This window comes from Paramisgurnus dabryanus, chromosome 17 (genome assembly GCF_030506205.2).
Source record: "Paramisgurnus dabryanus chromosome 17, PD_genome_1.1, whole genome shotgun sequence".
Lineage (NCBI taxonomy): Eukaryota > Metazoa > Chordata > Actinopteri > Cypriniformes > Cobitidae > Paramisgurnus > Paramisgurnus dabryanus.
The window spans coordinates 5,317,377-5,334,956 of NC_133353.1; the positions used below are offsets into that span (position 1 = coordinate 5,317,377).

Sequence of the window (17,580 nt, forward strand, 5' to 3'; positions counted from 1 at the left end):
AAAGAAAATGACCTGATCCATCATTTCCAGCTCCAGTGAGCATCCCTCATCCAGACCCTCATGCAGATGGTTGTAGTTTTGATTCATCTGAAGTAACATACAAGGTGAAAGAGCATTTTTTGACATAATTAGGAAGAAAACAAACACATTGTTCATGGCATTTAAATACAACATAACACTGTGTAATAATACTACCATTTCTGTTTAATCCATAGATGCTCATTTTCACTCTTGAGACCATGGTGTGACCTGCAAGGTCGAATGCCTAAAAAAGTAAAAACTAAATGTATTTATAAAAGCTCTTATGAAAAATCATCATCATTAGCTGTCCAAGGCAGATGTAGGTCTGATGGTCCGTGCAACATTCAAAACCTCACAGTAAATCTACAGTCTTGAGTACTGTACCAAAACAATGTACACATATGCACATTATCAATTTAAATGGAAAAAAAATACTAAATGTATATAAAAAGCTACACTCCTAATTCAATTATCTTTGATATTGCAGCTGTAGACAAGACAATCTTCACTGTCTTCACTGGTCCAGTCTCTTGTTACCCCAAATGCAGATGGAGATTATAGAAGAGGATGGTGTCTTTTCTCCAACATCTATTGAAGATCTAGACAGGCTTGAATGAAAGTTAACAGCCATAGGATTTATATAAAGAATGGTATAAACCATTTTATCTGTCAAACCTATTACCTATTATTGTAAACAAGTGCTTAATTTGTGTTGAAACATTACTTTAAATGTTCTGGATCTGTTTAAGGTGAGCAGCTACACATAAAAGGAGAACATGGAGAATCTGCTCAGAGGTGTTCACCTGCAACGCAGCTGCTACAGAACTATTGATGCAGGAGGAAACACAAGCGAGGTGTGTATGTTCAATGTGTGCATGTTATAGGTCAGTGGCGGCCGGTGACTTCTTTTTTCGAGGGCACTCGATGCGAAGATTGTCAGAACACGTATGTAGCCCGTCATGTGTGTGGTTTGTAATTTCAAAATATTTGTTCTGCGCGTCGAGTGATCCTATGTGCATCACATGTTTTGTCAAAATAAGTGCCTGCTGCAGACGCGTCTAAAGGGTTTATGATAAAAGAGACGCTCACATTTGCCAGATACTCGCATAATCTCATGCGTATTGCGTAATCAGAGTTTAGTGTTAAGGGAGTGTCTTGCGTGTATTTTGTGAACGTGAGCGTCTCTTTTATCATAAACGGTTTTGACTCGTGTGCAGCAGGCACTTACTTTGACAAAACACGTGATGCACATGGTTCACATGATGCAACAAACACACGACACTCCGAACGCATATTTTGAATTTGCGCCCCTCTGAAGAGCAGTCACGAGCCGCCACTGTTATAGGTATATTCAAATGTTGTGCAATATACATAAACTAAACTGGTGTCATTATTGCATTAGGCAAGTACAACTGAGTAAGTCGAGGAAGTTTACAAATGAGGATCTATATTGTTAGTATAAATATCATCAAAAAATATCAGATATACTGACAGTAAACAAACATTTTTTTAATTACAATAATTACTTTTTTAGAAATTTACTTTAGTTTATAAACAACGACTCCATAAGTTTCCTTTTTACAATGTACTGTTATTCTTGTCCCTTAAAACTGCCATTATTTGTTTTGTGAAGTGATGTTTAGTGGACTGATGTCAGACTCATTTCAGATAATAAAGTTTATTGTTAAATTGTTACCCCTGCCTAATAAATATTTAATAATTACTGTGTAAATAAGAAGAGAACACCCAAAAGTTAATCAATTTTTTATTTATGATATGCAGCCTTGGCTGAGCACCTAAAAGTATACACATGTTTGTTATTTTTTTAATAGCAGAATATAGTTTAAGTGTCAGGAACTGGACACGAACCCAGGCGCAGACAGTTTAACAGAAACTTTTATTTAAACAAAAACAAGAAAACAACACCCACGAGGGGGCAAAACACACTATGCAAACAAAACACTGAACAGACTTGACAATGAACTACACTTACTTGACTGAATGATATGTATAACTAGTATTAACAGACAGGATAAGTACAAAACGAACGAGAACAGGACAGCAAACACAAGGGCATTAAATAGGGGAGCAAATCAAGAGGGGAACAGGTGACATGAATCAAACAATAATGAGGTGATTAACGAGGAGACAAGGGGTTGGGGTGATAGACGAGACAAGCAAAGCACGTGCTTTGACAAAACATGGTACTGCCAGAACCGTGTCTCAAGAAGCTAGAAACTATGACAAGAGCCCAGACAGGATCCTGACATTAAGGTGGAAAGTTTGGTTTGTTTGCAAGTTTTGTCAGTGAAATGCAATGTATTTTGTGTTAAAATAAATAAAAGTGACAACACAAGTTGTGTTAAAAGTAACACAAAATGTGTTGTTCCAATAATAACACTGATTGTGTTGTGTTTAACACATTAATTTTTGGAGTGTAGGCATCAAAATAATAGTTTTTTTGTTGTTTGTTTTGTGCCTTGCAGATGGTTTCTTGACATCAACTTAGAACGTGGATCAAAGATGAAGACAGGGAAAATGACTTCAAAGAAAACTGGCCAAGTTGTGCAGAAAAACACTACTGTGAACCCACAGGTTTCCTCTCTTCTTCTTAAAAAACTTACAGACTTTGAATGGAATTTTGTTTAGACACTTGCACCATATACTGTAATTTGATTAAATGGAAATAAAGTTTCATGCATTGTTAATGATGTGCTATTAACTGTTAATTGCAATACAAAAGTACTGCTGGCATTTTATCCAACATACTTCTGTTAATGTATTTTTCCCTCCTGACTTTCCTTTTTCTTTTTTTGCATAATTTTAAAATATTTAAAAACCTTTCCATTCTTTGAAAGGTATAAGAGCACTTGATTGTTTATATTCTGATATACTGTTCTGTTAACTGTCAAGTGCATTTATTTAATACAGCTGACATTTCAGCCAACATGTTTATATATAAAGCAGTTTTATGGCTTTTGCCTGTAAAAAATAAACGTTTTAAATTTTGGGTGTGTGTTTACTTTCCATTTGAGACTACCGTTATGTAAATAAAAGAGTAATAGTTTTCATGTTTTAATAAAAACAATATTCACAATTTATTGCAATATAACACATGTAATGACTAATTTATAATTAAGTGGCATATCAGTAGAATACAGAACTTGGTTATAGTTTTGTAAAAATACAGTAATTTGCTGGCATTATAGCAGCCGTTATGTAAATTTACAGTGTAAAGTTTTATAGAAAATACTGTAAAAAATAAATTGCAGCATGATACTGTATCTGGCAATTACAGGTCAAGTCTGTAAAAGTTGTCTACAGTTGTAAAAATACAGAATGTGGCTGGCAACCCAGCTGCCAGTATTTTACTGTCAATTTACAAAGAAAAGTTTTACAGTGACAAGACGGCTACAGACTCTGCACCCCTATACATACACACTAATAAACTAATTCAGTCACACACTCTTTTAGATGTCTGCGCTCCGGTGGCTTGCAGTGGCTTCATCATCAGCACCACAAGAGCAGCAGAGTTGTTGGCAACCTTCAGAAATCCACTGAAGACACATCACTTTCATTTACACCTGACCTTGCATTGCTACCACTTACTTTTTCTCTTATTCTGTTCTTTCATAATGTTTCCTTTATATAAAAAATAACCACGCCTCATGTACTGTGTTAGGTTGCCCGAGACAAGATTCAGAGCAATTATGTACTGCTGCCCTTTTGTTGATGTGATTGCTTCCACCTCATTAAATCGCTTTGGATTAAACCGTCTGCTAAATGTAAATGTACTTATTACTACCAGCCAAAGGTAATTAGTTACACTACTAGTTATATTACTTTTCTTTTGCACCCCCCACCAAAAAAGTTTTGTGAGTCTGTGAATCCATGAAAGTTGCAGATAAATGAAGAGTACAACGGCCTCAAACTATTTGTTAAACAAGTTATGTAATGTAATAAAGCAGTAACATACATACCAAAATTTGCAACAGGCTCAAGCTGATGCCAATTAAACATGTAACTAGCCCTTTTTGGATGGTAACTGTAATTTATCTGTTTTTTTAGTAAATCATTACACTACCAGTTACCAGGGAAAGTAATATTATTAAAGTAACTAGTTACTAGTTTCTGCCCAACACTGTGAACCTTAATCCATTTTCTACGTTTTAAAGTCGCAATGAAATTGAAATGAAAAACTATATATGTATTTTTAATAGTGTGGTATTATTAACAAATGACTTATCTGTGAGCTTCATTATTTTTTAAAAATTCGTGTGTGCTCATAATCTTTAATCAAAAATGCAAATCTCCTCCCCTCCTCAAAACGATCTCTCTTCACTTCCGGTCAAAAGTATGGCAGGTGGGCGGGGTCCGGGAGAAGATCGCAGTGATTAGCAATTAGCAACACGACCCAACTTCAAACGATCCAATCAGATCTCGATGGACAAATTCAAATCCAGCCCTGCCTTATTTCATCTCAAAAGCCGTTTCATTCGGATATACGTCACCACGGGGAAAATAAGGCAATCGCTACTTCCGTTTCATGGCGACTTTAAACTTTGTGAATGGATTTGGGGAATGTTTAGCCCACACTAATATACTAATATGAAAACAATACATGGTCACTATTTTCTTTCGGATGATAATTAGGGTTTATTTTATAAGAATTATATAGTCAGAGATAAATGTTACTGAATGTTAAAAATAATAGAGTCTTACAGTTAACAACAACAAGTAATTACAATACAAACATAACCTATAGAAAACACTTCATATACAGTAAAGACAGTACGAAATACTGCAATGATAATTAAAATGATGTTATATATGGCTAATATTTATGTGTTTCCATGACAGGCCTAGCTTTGGGTCGAAGGACAATTTAATGGAGAATATGTTTATAGACCATTTTGCAAGATGTAAACAACACTGATCCAGAAGCACTTCCTGTTTCAGTTTTTTAACACTGAACAAAATATTAATATTAATTGAATTAAAATGTAAAATAAATATTAACTAAAAAAAAATTAAAACAAGAGGAAGTGTTTTTGGACCAGTGTTGTTTACATCTGGCAAAATGGTCTATAGTTTTTCTCTGTAATATATCTATCTTGAAGTCTATCTTGTGCTTATTATTTTTAAACACTTTTTTATACAAAATTCTGCCTTTGTTGTAATTTTTTTTTTTGTCTATTTATTGGGGTTAAAATTCAGTTTGACGTTTTAAACTATTTCTAAGGCGCACAAGGTGATGTCACAGTAGAGGTGACGCTATTGGAACTGTATAGAGTGTGTGATTATTTCGTCACTGTAAGAGGGCTATATAAGACCGCGCGAATTGCAGAAAATTCGTGGGTTTACAGTTAGGAGTTCTAGAGTTTGAAGTTGAAATCGGCGTGTTTTTTGTCTGTTTTTGGCTTGTTATTTGTGTGTTTTGGGCGTGTTATTTGTCTTTTGGGCGTGTGTTCTTCTGCGTGTTTGGGGTTGTGTTTGGCGTGTTTTGTTTTTAACGTGTTTTAGTTTGGTTTTTTTTATTTTTTTTATTTTTTATTTTTATGATTTATATGGGTCCAAAAAAACCCGCTGCGGTTAGCCGGCCATTCTTTGGCCGGCTAATCGCACGGTTTTTTTTGGCGCTCTACAGATTGGTCCTGTTTTTTTGGGGCTGCCCGGACCGTAGCGGTGAACCGGAGGAACCGGAGGTTCACCGCGGACAAAACAGCAGGCGTCCTCGGATGCCAGCTGTGGAGTCCGCGGGGATGCCGGTTCACCGTATTTCGGATTTCACCGCCATGGAGACCTGTAAGTAAACCCATTTCTTCTGTTATTAACTATAAAGTAAAATGAGATGTGTTTATTATATTTCTGTTAATCAGAGTTTGACATGAACTGTGTAAGTGAGTCAGTATCTGTAACTAAAGTCGTTTAAAGTGTAACAATCAATTATAATTTTTTGCTACTATACTAACTTAAAAACTTGACAGTTAATTTAAAACCATGGGCAAGGCTTCATATGAAGACCCGCGATGTACCGCGTAATTAAACAGAATTTACAATGTACCTATTTGTAACAACAGAGAGTATACAGTACATAATACTTGTAGGTATAAGGGAACAATATGATACGTTTGGGGTAATAAGGTGGTAAAAATATGGAAAACTATAAATTATTTATATAAAGTATTTTACCCTTACAAAAAGTGCTGTGGTTGCGTCGGATGACCAGTAGTGGATGATTTTCCAATGGCATTCAGATTTCACTTAAATCATTATTTGTGTTATCAGCAATATAATCATTCATTACTAGTGGAAATGGGCTTTTTTAATTTAGTAAGCTATTTAGTCATAATTGCTTCTAAATGTTTGGCTTTTGACTTTAAATTAATAACAATATTTATAGGGGTGGTTTTCCGGACAGGGATTAGCTTAAACCAGGACTAGGCCTTATTTAAATTAGGAAATATAACTAGTTTTAACAAACATACCTTACTAAAACATTACTTGTGTGTATTTTGAGGCAAAACAAAGGGCACTGATATGTTTTCAGTTTGGACAGCTCTTACATTTATTTTAGTCAAGGACTAGTCTAATCCCTGTCTGGGAAACCGCTCCGTAATGTTTTATCTGACTTATTACCCAGATATACAAAGGAACAGTGTTCATATACAAAATAAGAGTTTGTATGTTTGGCACTGTGCAAATGTGAAGCAACTGTCCATTAGGAAGTTCAAATGTGCTGCCAGTTGCTGTTTTTGTCCATAGTCTTTTCAGTAAATCTCATCATGAGTTTATACTACAGCATGTTGTATTTGTTATGCTTTGTCTATATGCTGCTATATAGTTTATTTTTCAAGAAATGCTGATAGATTTTTAACATAATTTCTCCCAAGTCACCAGCAGCTTGCTGAGTTTCCCAGAAGTGACGATAGATGCTCTGGGAGAGGATGAAGTTACGCTTGACTCCGTACTGCATGGAAGATTTACTGTTGGTGAGTGTTGCTTGCTTTACCCTGATTGTATGTTTTAATGACTACACTATGGATATGTTTGTTTGTAGGCATGTGCCATTTACCGGTTTCAAGGTATACAGAGGTTTTAAACAGTCAAGGTTTTAAAACCACTAACATTTTCTGTAATAGTGTTTGCAATGTATGAGCTGGGTTTACACATGTAGTTAGTCATGTAATTTACATTTAATATATGTTTAATAAAATTATAAAAAATATATTCCGTCCAGTAAACTTTTTTGTTTGTAGACGTGTGAAAATAACACATTTTAGTGTTGCAATGGCAATACCTTGAAGCTGTGGTATTTTTGCTTAAGGTTATCATACCGCAAAAATCTCATGCCAGCCCATGCCTAGTTGTTTGAATTAATGTAATGACAAATGGTGTTTTTTTGAATAATGTCAAACGTCTTTAAGTTTCTCTCAATTGTTGCCATCAGGAAAGAGTGGACTGGCCTGGCTTGCTTGCGGGCCCCAGTTGGAGGTGGTCCATGCAGTTACTGGCGAGCGTGTCTCCGCTTACCGCTTCAGCGGGGTGTCCGAGCATCCGCCCAGGGTGTTGGCCGTGCGGGATTTCTGTTGGCTAAAGCGAACAGGGCTTCTCGTGGGTCTTGAGGAAGGTGAAGGCAGTATGTTGTGCCTTTATGATCTTGCCATCTCCCGTGTTGTCAAGGCTGTGGTCATACCTGGCAAGGTAAATGTGAACAGCTTTACTGTGTTTTATGGATGAGTTTCATGGATTGCTGTATTTTCTTGCCTTGATGTTTAAAATGCAGAGACTAGGGCTGTCGTGCAATTAATAACACACAAAATAAAAGTTTGTTTTTGTGTTTTTTTGTCTACTGTATGTAGTAATTATGCATGTGTATATAACACACACATACAAGTGTTTCTTAAATATATACATAAATGTTTGTGTATTTATGTATACACAATAATTACAGTATACACGCATATATTAAGCAAACACAAACTTTTATTATTTGTTATTTTGTTTTTCATTGCATAGTACCCCACGGTTTGGTTTGGGTCAGGTCAGCTCACCTCACTTTGGCTTAGTTAGCTTATCCATCGAGTTTAGTAACAATTCGGAGTGGGAGGGATTATAAGCGTGTTGTTATATTTGAGCTGCCTACTGATGTGACATCATGTGAGAGCGTCGTTGTACATTCCCATGGATTCATTTATTTTTCAGTCCGCTACAAAATAAAAAATGCTTGCACATTGCGTTTATCACTACCTCTGCTTCACATGACAATTTCTGTACAAACACCCGTGGCGTCAGTCGACGCCCTCTGCTGAGCCTCATTTAAGTTGCATTTAACCATATATGCGGAAGTGTGCGTCACGAATGTGCCGCCACAAACAAAAAGTCTGGTAAAAAACTGTTATGGTGTTCCTGATTCACAACCTGTGGATGTTTTCATCGCTAAAAGGGAGTTTAGGAACTTACAGCAAAGCACAGATGATAACAGGTTTACTCGAGACGGAGCAAGCTTGCATGAGGGTAAAGCTTATCTTTTACATTATAGCAATGACACTGGTAGTGACAATTCTCTCGGACCAATAAGTGATTTACAGTGTTTTCGCGTCACGTTTTGGTATCAGCTTGGGTTGCTTGGAACCCCGACCGAGGTGGTACTAAAAAAGTATCTGGTACTACCTACTGCACCCAGTGGAAAAGCTCCCAAAAGTAAGCTGACCCAAACCAAACCAAACCGTGGGGTACTATGCAATGGAAAAGCGCCATTAGTGCCTTTAACCAAGAACCAGTGCTTTACTATTCCACACCGGTTGTTGCATAGAGACTACTGTGGATGATAAGGTGACCAAAAAGCTCATCATCTTCTTGTCTTAAACAGATAACAGCCATTGAGCCCTTGGTTAGCTATGGAGGGGCCAGTGCCAGCACACAGCATCTGCATCAGAGTCTACGTTGGTTCTTTGGAGTTGCTGCTGTGGTAACAGACGTCGGTCACGTTTTGCTGGTTGACCTCTGTCTGGATGACCTGTCTCGCAGGCAGAGTGAACTGGAAGCCTCAGGTGAGATTGTGACACATGGCGTTTTTTTTTTTGCCTTAAAAAATATCCAAAGGCTTTATATTAACCTCAAATTACTTTTGTGTGTGCTTTGACACAGATTTGGAAGTGGTCTCTCCCTCTGAGATCCCACGCTTTAGAGAGGGTGCGATTCAGCAGGGCAGACACCTGTGCCTGCAGCTCAGCAGCCCCACAGATACAGGGGTAACAGCGCTGCAGTATATACAGCGGACCAACCAGCTTGCTGTAGGCTTTGCTGATGGCTACCTGCAGCTCTGGAACATGAAGACCCTCAAAAAAGAGTTAGTGACACTTCAGAGTACTTTTAAAACCAGAATAATGAAGTCTCTTTCATTGTACTTTAATGTAAAGATGAACCTGTCCTCTTTTGCTCTCCAGATATCACTCACGACTAGAGGGTGGCAGAGTGCCCGTCTACGCGTTCACGTTCCAGGAACCAGAGAATGATCCCCGAAACTGCTGCTATTTGTGGGCCGTGCAGTCAGCACAGGATCAGTAAGTTTCTATGACCAAGGACACAACCATCCCATTCGATTTTTAGTGTGTACATTGCACCTTATGATTTGAAATTGTTGTTTCAGTGAGGGGGATGTGGTTAGCCTTCATTTATTACAGCTGGCCTTTGGAGAGAGGAAGTGTTTGGCTTCAGGGAAAATTATCTATGAGGTAAAATAAATAGACTAAGCAGTTCTGTAATATCCGTTTTAAATATACATACTTACGATATACAATGTTGTCGCTGATAATGATTCAAACTTTGATGCTCAGGGTCTAGAGTATTGTGATGAGCGATATAGTCAGGACCTGAATGGCACAGCGTTCCCACTCAGGGCTCAAGCTACTAATACTCGTTTGATCGGCTGCCAGACTATAGAGAAGTTTCGTCACCATCCTGATCGCGATGACAGCATGAATGAAGGTTTGTTCACGTGGCTAGCCTTATTGTTTACGTGCAGTGTGCTTGATGTCAGGTCAACTTTACAAGTTTTTGTTTTTTCTTCAGTGGCATCTCCGGATACAAGCGTATCAATTTTTAGCTGGCAAGTCAAGTCTTACGGACAAGGCCAGCCATCTACCTTCATTGGTGTTTTTGATATTAACAGATGGTACCATGCTCAGATGCCAGACTCACTAAGGTAAGAGGACATGTGACCAAAGCTTCAAAACAGTAATAAACTTCCATAAGGCCTACATGTTTGTGCATATGTAAATCGTGCTCTGTATGTTATGCTTTCTGATGTTTTTCTCTTGTTTCTTGCTCAGGACGGGTGAATCTTTGAGAAATTGTCCTTATCTGGCAGTGTGGTCTCTTGACTCTGTGGTAGAGATGACTGCTTCCTGTCCTCTGATGGACCTTATTGTTCATGAACGCAGTCTAAGTAGGGGCCTGCCTTACACCTGCCCCCCACCAGAGCAGTTCTTTAATCCCACATCCTACAACTTCGGCAAGACACAGATTCATTTTTTATTATAATTTATGGAATGTGTACTGGCTTTATAAATGTCTAATAACACTTGTTTTTTTTTTCTAGATGGAAGTTGTTTGCTTAATACTGGAATTGTGCACTTTACTTGCTCTGGTCATCAAAAAGAGGTTCGTTTTCATCCACTGTTTTATATTGAATGGCTAATTCTATTTATTCTTGTGCATTAAAATCATACTCTCCTCTCTCAGACCCTGAGCTACTTGAAGAACCTGGCTCCAAGTTTGGGCGACAGCATTACTAATGGATACTCGCGCTGCCTTATGTCTGGTCTCCTGTCGTCTCGTCTTGCTGATGTCCAGCCCTCTAGCCTCTCACAGGTCACACACACCTTTCATTCGACATTACCTTGTGTAGGATTGGTCAGGAGGACTAACTTGAGAGACAGTAGAGATGTTATGAAACTAATACTTTTTTTTGTATTTACAGGAAGAGCAACCTGATGCCATCTTATGCACCGATTCTATTATAAAGAACTACTACGTTAGCCAAAGGGAAGAGCTGCAGAGACTGGCCAAGTAAGTTACTTAAAGTGCCATTGGGTGGTAATTGATGCAAACTAATATTATGTCAGAGTCCGCTGCTTGAAATGAGCTCGCGCAACTCACAAAATAAAACTAATGAAAGACCTGGAGAGCAGCCGCTTTAGTTTTATCAATGAAAGCTTAAAGAGAGCGCTGTACATTCTGTGTTCACACTAGAAGTCCGACACGATATAAAACATTGTGCTCGGTACATCACATTAGATAAATGGACGGACCATCACTTCTACCTTCTCTACCTAATAAATTCTTGTCATTTCTGTCTAGTTTAAAGCCACAAAATAATACAGTTTTTCTTTACAATAGGGATAAGTGGTGTGCGGACTGCCTAATGATTGACGGTCTGGTAACGCAGTGTGGGGAGCGTCTTGTTGAACTCTGGAGAAGGGATGAGGGTGGAACTGGACAGTATCCTCCCCCGACACTTCAGGTAAGTGAAGACTTTAAGATGTGCATAAAAGAAAAGACTTTGTCTCCGCTGTACTTATTTTTTGTTTATTTATTTGCTTGCAGGCCTTGCTTGATATATATCAGCTGGAAACCATTGAGGAATCTGCCAAACATGCTATTGCATCCTTTTTGAGCTTCTGAAACTCTGCTGCATCTATGTACTCATATTGTATAAAATGTGTAAATATTGTGCGTTCTGCCATTTAAGATTATTCCTTGACTCAGTTTCGTAGGTTATTTATTTCCTACTGGATTTTGACCACTTTTTATTGGGAAGTAGTGAGTCTTTTCCCACAGCATTTGGTATTCCCATTGGAATAGTCAAACTGGTACAAGGCCTGTGGTTGCTGGATCATCATGATCATGAGGTAAGCATTGCTTTAACTTGGCTTTTATCTGCTGTCCATTTATTTGTGCAGTGTTATCCCTTAACTCATTCTCCACCAGCCTTTTTTTTTTAAGTTGCCCGCCAGCTTTTGTGTTTTGATTTTTCACAAGTTCAACAAAACGCCTTTCAGGAAAATTTTCTTCAATAAATATACTGTTTATAAAACCTATGAAAATGTGTAGGTTTCTTTAAAAATAAGGCTTAAATAATTGCATTTTCATAAATGAGCAAAGATTAAAGCATACATGGAGTTTACAATGTTGTAGAATTAGCTGATGCTTCAGTTAGTTGGGTTAGAGTGCCATCTAGTGGATAAGTAAAGATTAAAGGAATTAAAGATTACTGTAAAAACTTGTCAGGGATGCGTCATTGGCAGGGAAATGTTTTTTCTTAACTCTATCCCCGACATTCACGAGTTAACTTGTCAATTTAGAGAAAACACTTCCCTGCCAATGACGAGTTTTTCCGGCAATCCATGTTTCCACTATTATCCACCAGATGGTGCTCTTACCCAACTTATAAAACCCAGAAGTATCCGCCTACACCAAACAGTTCAAACTCCATGTGTGTTTTGAGCATCGCTCTGAATCGGATCTCTATCAAAAGTTGCAAAAATGCAATTATCTTAGCTTTTTGCTCAAAATTTTGTATTTTTTGAAGAACCCTACCCATATTTGAGAATTGATAAAAAGCAAATTAAGGTAATATGAAACTTTTTTTTAAGCTGAGGGTCCGTTCTTTCATTTGATATTACATGTTCGTATATTTAATTTAAAGAAGAACATTTTCTGGAAGCATTAAACTTTTGTGAAAATCATAAGAAATGCTGGCGCTGGCAACTTTTTTTTTAAACGCTGGCGGGGAAAGAGTTAATTGACCAGTTAACTCGTCAATGATGGGGGAGAGAGTTAATATGTAATTATTTCTAATGAACAATTTTATGTAGCACATTTCTTAGCATGTTTTATAATTAACATGAACTCTTATGAACATTTGAGATATATTTGTTGGTTGAAACTAACATTACTATCAGTTTGTGTGTAATATGTTATGTTTAATGGACATATTCCCCCTTACCAGAGCTCTCTGGAGCTGCTCTTGCATCCAGCCACCAGTCACTCACTTTGGAGCTGGCAACATGAGCGTGTCCTGCAAGCTTTGATGTGTAAGCAGAAGCACACCCTTGCTCTACGCTACTTACATGTAATGAAGCCTCCACTGTGCACTACCAGCCAAGCCAAGCTTTCACTTTCAGTCCTGCTCCATAACAGGTAGAAATGCACCCTATCAATTGTATAGAGTGCCATGTTTTAATGTGTAAAGTGCTTTAGAAAAAGCTTTATAGTCTCTTACTTTGGTGTTTTTTGTTTTTTGGTGCACAGGTGTATTGTGGAGGCATGGGCGTTGTTAAGGCAGCACTGTAATAAGTTAAACATGGAAGAGCTGATGAAGTTTCTCTTCGATACGTGCCAGGAGCTAGGTCTGATGAAAGAGCTACTGAATCTGCCACTTGGCATGGAAGAACAGGTGGGTTTAAAACACTTTGAGACAGTACAAGGGTTTTATCAAAAGTCTTTGTGGGATGTTGCATTAACCATATCATATTTTGAGCGCATTTAATTTTACTTTGGCAGGAGTGTTTGGAACGATTCCTTCTAAACTCAGGAGGTTTCCAGAATCGAGAGCTGCTAATGGTCCACTATCTCCAGCAGGCCAATTATGTTTCTGCCCTTCAACTCAACCAGACCCTCAAAATGAACCTTGTAGTATGTTTGGATCCACATTATAGTTTTAATTTATAGATTGAGGCGAAAAATGAGCCGTTCACAAATGTATTGTAATTTTTCTGATTCAGGCCGATCGGGATCCTAAGATGAAGGAAAGGTCAAACACTAGGAACTCTATTTTAAACCAGTATTGGAAAGTTCTTCCACGAGTTCAAAGGAAACTAATCATTGAGCGAGCAAAAATCATTGAGCGAGCAAAAATCATTGAGCGAGCAAAACCATACCAACACCCTGCTACGATCCACAGAGAAGGTACCCATAATAATCAAAAGTCTTGTGATGTAGTGTTGAACATAGTGTTGATATTTGACTTATTGCATATTCTTTTCTCACCCCTAGTTAAAAGACCTCCACCTCTGTCAATTGTAGCTAAACGTTCAGCTTCTGAAAATGTCATGACCCGAGCAGCTTTTATCAATAATGTTCTTTCAAAAATTGAAGAAGTTTGGGTTGGCAAGAACCCTACTCCAGAGTCATCACCATCCAAAAGGTATGTCTTTCTTCGTCTTTATAAATATACATTTTTGCTACCAAATTTTTATTTTATAGTAAAGTGTTGACAAGGTCCCCACGGGGAAGTTTTTAAAAACATTTATAAAACGGTTAGTTCCAACCCTTGATTCTGAATGGTCAATAGCTGTGCTTTATTCACGATAAAACATGGCTATGACCGCTTCACCCAACGGTTCTATTTAACATCACTGGTGGTAACCGTTTTATAAAAGCAATAAGGTACTCGAGGCAAGTGCTTATTATAAGTTACTTATTCACGATACAGCACAGCCTCTCGTACCTTATTGCTTACATATACATAGATACAGGTCATTGAAAGTGCTTGAATTTATTTTACGCAATTCCATATCCCCTGTGTAGTTTAGGATAATATCATAAAAATTCTAGACTTTTTAAGCACACGTGCTAAACTGTTCACTTTAAATGCTTATATCTTCTGTATGCTAATGTTGATTCATACCAAAATGCTTTTTTGCGTAGTTGTGTTTGACAAATGAAAACGTCTCGAGTTACATATAAAACCTGAGAAGGGAACAAGGAACTGCGTCTCCCTTGCCATACTTCCTGCGTCCCTGTAACGCCGCCTTTGGCAATATTTCAGATAGCAATATAATTCCTGTGTCCCGCGTCACCCTGTCTTTGTCGTTAAGCCTCACCATTGGTTGAATTTGATATACACATTCAGACGCACTTACCCCTGGAGGCATTCCCAAAGTGTCACCACAGTGACGCAGCGTGAGTTCCCTCGAAAGGGAACTGTAACAATGTATCTTTAAGGGTAACACAATGTAACCTTGCTCTCACTTGAAATGTGTTCCCACATTTAGTCCTTGAATTTGAGGGTATTGCACCTGGAAAGTCCTTGAAAGGTCCTTGAATTTGAAGTTAACTGATGTGTGGGAACCCTGTGTTTATTTTATTTCCTCTGTAGCCCCAGAGAGGCAGAGATGCAAGTGCCAAGCCTGTATCTTCCCTCGCCAAATCTACCAGAGCCCTTTGTGGAACCAGTGGAACAAGAACCATATATTGAGCCATCTGTTGAATCGGAACTGCCGGTGAAAGAGTTGGTGGGCCATGAACCTGTTGCTGATGCCGCTGTTTATACACACATTATTGATTTACCTAAGAACAGTGAGGAGGAATCTATGGAAACATCAGGTAAGAGACGCTCAAGAACACATTTCTAGTAAAGGTGCATTATGTAACTTTTAAAAGGATCTCTTGACAGAAATGCAAAATAATATACATAACAATATTATCAGTGGTGTATAAAGATCTTGCAAAATGAACTGGATTGTTTTTATCTTCATGCACCATGTGTCCTCTTACATGGAAGTCACTTTCATGTTTCTATAGAAGCCTTAAATGCTTTACAGAGCTTGTTTCATCACTACGTTGTCTCAGAGATATGTTTGTCCTGTGTCGATTACCGTAGCTTATCTATGCATTTTTAAAAGGGAGGGGGAGAGCTGTGTGGCCGAAGCCGTAGGTTGCAATTCGCAATCTCACAACTAGATGCTGCTAAACATTTACACAGTGCACCTTTAATACACTGCTTTTTATAGTGAAACCAACCGTTGCCGAAATGTTGTTTAGTATTGTGTAGTATTAGTTCTATAGTAATTTTATAGTGAATAACTATTTCAAATGTGTTTTAAGTATTTTTGTATGTGCCAATATGTAATTTATTACGTACCTGTAGAGGCACAAAAGACCCCACAGAAAGCCACGCGTAGAAAAAAATCCAGAAGACTTAGAGACAAAGTTTATAAAGAAGACCCACAACCACAGACTGGACAGAGTCCCATAAAAGCAGTAAATGAAGATGCAGTAAATTCCCATCCTAAAGAGGTTAGTGCCATTTAAGTCCAATAAGGTGCCATTTTATTTAAAGATAACTGATGGTGTATATAAAGAGCTAGATTAGACTATTTGTTTTCTTATTTGTCACAGGACAATGGCCCGGTAGATGATGCAGTGGAAACTGAAGCTGTCAAACCCAAAAAGAAGAGAAAATCTAGGTGAACTGTCTGTTATATGTGGTTGTGGCTAGAAGGGATACAGCAATGGCAGGAATCTCGCTGTGTCTAAGTTCTGTTTTATACTAATCCTACCCCCAAAGTTGCATCCCATCTAGTCAAAACTGTTATATATAGATTTGTTAAAACTGTTAAACACCTCCCTGAACGTTTTTGAATACGTTTGCTCTGTTTAACAGGAAAAAGGCGGCCCTAGAACCTCCACCGCCTGTTGAGATCAATTTCCTCTCTCCTTTGGCTAGTCCAGCCGAACCAAATGCAAGAACCGAAAAGAGTACGGACGTGAAGGATACTCCCTTGCTGAAGACGAATCTACGACGTAAACGCATGAAATTCAAATGGATGCCATTTCCCCTAAACCAGTGACACGGAGAAAGAAACTTTGATTGTGATTCATCCCCAAAAATGCATGGGATCTGCTCTTCCCTTTCCTAAGAACTCTGCAGCCTGCTATTTTCTAATTAAGATAATGTTTGGAATAACTAAACATCTAATTTGAGAAATTATTTTATTATAAATTATGCTGTTTACTGAGGGACTTGAGCACCAAAAAAGATGGCTTAGTTTTTAAATGTTTCTACTAATGCAAATGTAAATAGTCTTTTAGCAATGCTATAAATAAAATTTGATACTTGTGAATTATTTTGTTACTTGGTTTGTTTATAGAACGGATTGTGTAGGAACTGTTAAGCCGGATCAAACAATTACAAGGTTTATGGGTTGCACCACTTGGATGATGTGGTTCACCTTGCATTGGTTAAGTGTAACAAGATGGTCTATTTTAAACGGATAAACATTTTGCTGTACTTGGCACTTAGTCTCCTCTATCATGAGGTCTTAAAGGTGCAGTGTGTAAATTTTAGTGGCATCTAGTGGTAAGGTTGCGAATTGCAACCAATGCTCACCTCTTGCTTTTGAAACACATAGAGAAGCTACGGTAGCCACCATCGGACAAACATGTCATCGATGGAGACAACTTAGTAAAAAAGTTTGTCTGTTGAGGGCTCCTGTATGCATGGCTGCACAAAATGGCGGCTTCCATGTAAGGGGACCCTCTGTGTATGTAGATAAAACGTCTCATACTAAGGCAATAAACACATAACGGTTCATTATGAAAGGTCTTTATACACCCCTGATAATTTAGTTTTTTATATTATTTTGCATGTTTGTCAAGAGATCCTTCTAATAATTACACACTGCACCTTTAAGTTGAAGAACCCCAAGTTTGTTCATTGCAAATAATGTACATTTATTTTTGTTCCGATGCATATTTAAAAGAGCATTG

General features: G+C 37.9%; 1 protein-coding gene and 1 long non-coding RNA gene across 2 annotated transcripts; both read left to right on the forward strand.

Moving 5' to 3' along the window:
- Positions 1-331: 331 nt before the first annotated feature.
- On the forward strand, positions 332-2,977 carry LOC135731000 (uncharacterized). Its single transcript, XR_010526163.2, has 4 exons — positions 332-414; positions 509-671; positions 771-875; positions 2,508-2,977. It is a non-coding gene; the product is annotated as an uncharacterized lncRNA (long non-coding RNA).
- Positions 2,978-5,783: 2,806 nt separating this feature from the next.
- Positions 5,784-17,420, forward strand: LOC135737687 (protein ELYS-like). The gene is made up of 25 exons (XM_065255527.1): positions 5,784-5,826; positions 6,903-7,013; positions 7,472-7,725; positions 8,894-9,074; positions 9,172-9,373; positions 9,471-9,587; positions 9,674-9,758; positions 9,861-10,011; positions 10,096-10,228; positions 10,356-10,537; positions 10,625-10,686; positions 10,768-10,896; positions 11,006-11,094; positions 11,425-11,548; positions 11,632-11,688; positions 11,802-11,936; positions 13,037-13,227; positions 13,339-13,483; positions 13,591-13,722; positions 13,812-13,995; positions 14,083-14,233; positions 15,188-15,414; positions 15,959-16,107; positions 16,210-16,277; positions 16,475-17,420. Exons 1-25 carry the CDS (start codon positions 5,784-5,786, stop codon positions 16,659-16,661), a joined length of 3,489 nt encoding a protein of 1,162 aa, XP_065111599.1. The 3' UTR covers positions 16,662-17,420.
- Positions 17,421-17,580: the final 160 nt, after the last annotated feature.

Coding starts and splice junctions, on each gene's coding strand:
- LOC135737687 (XM_065255527.1), top strand. CDS start 5,784: ATGCCGGTTCACCGTATTTCGGATTTCACCGCCATGGAGACCT. Junction 11,937..13,036: donor TGGATCATCATGATCATGAG/GTAAGCATTGCT, acceptor CCCCCTTACCAG/AGCTCTCTGGAGCTGCTCTT. Junction 16,108..16,209: donor TAAATTCCCATCCTAAAGAG/GTTAGTGCCATT, acceptor TATTTGTCACAG/GACAATGGCCCGGTAGATGA.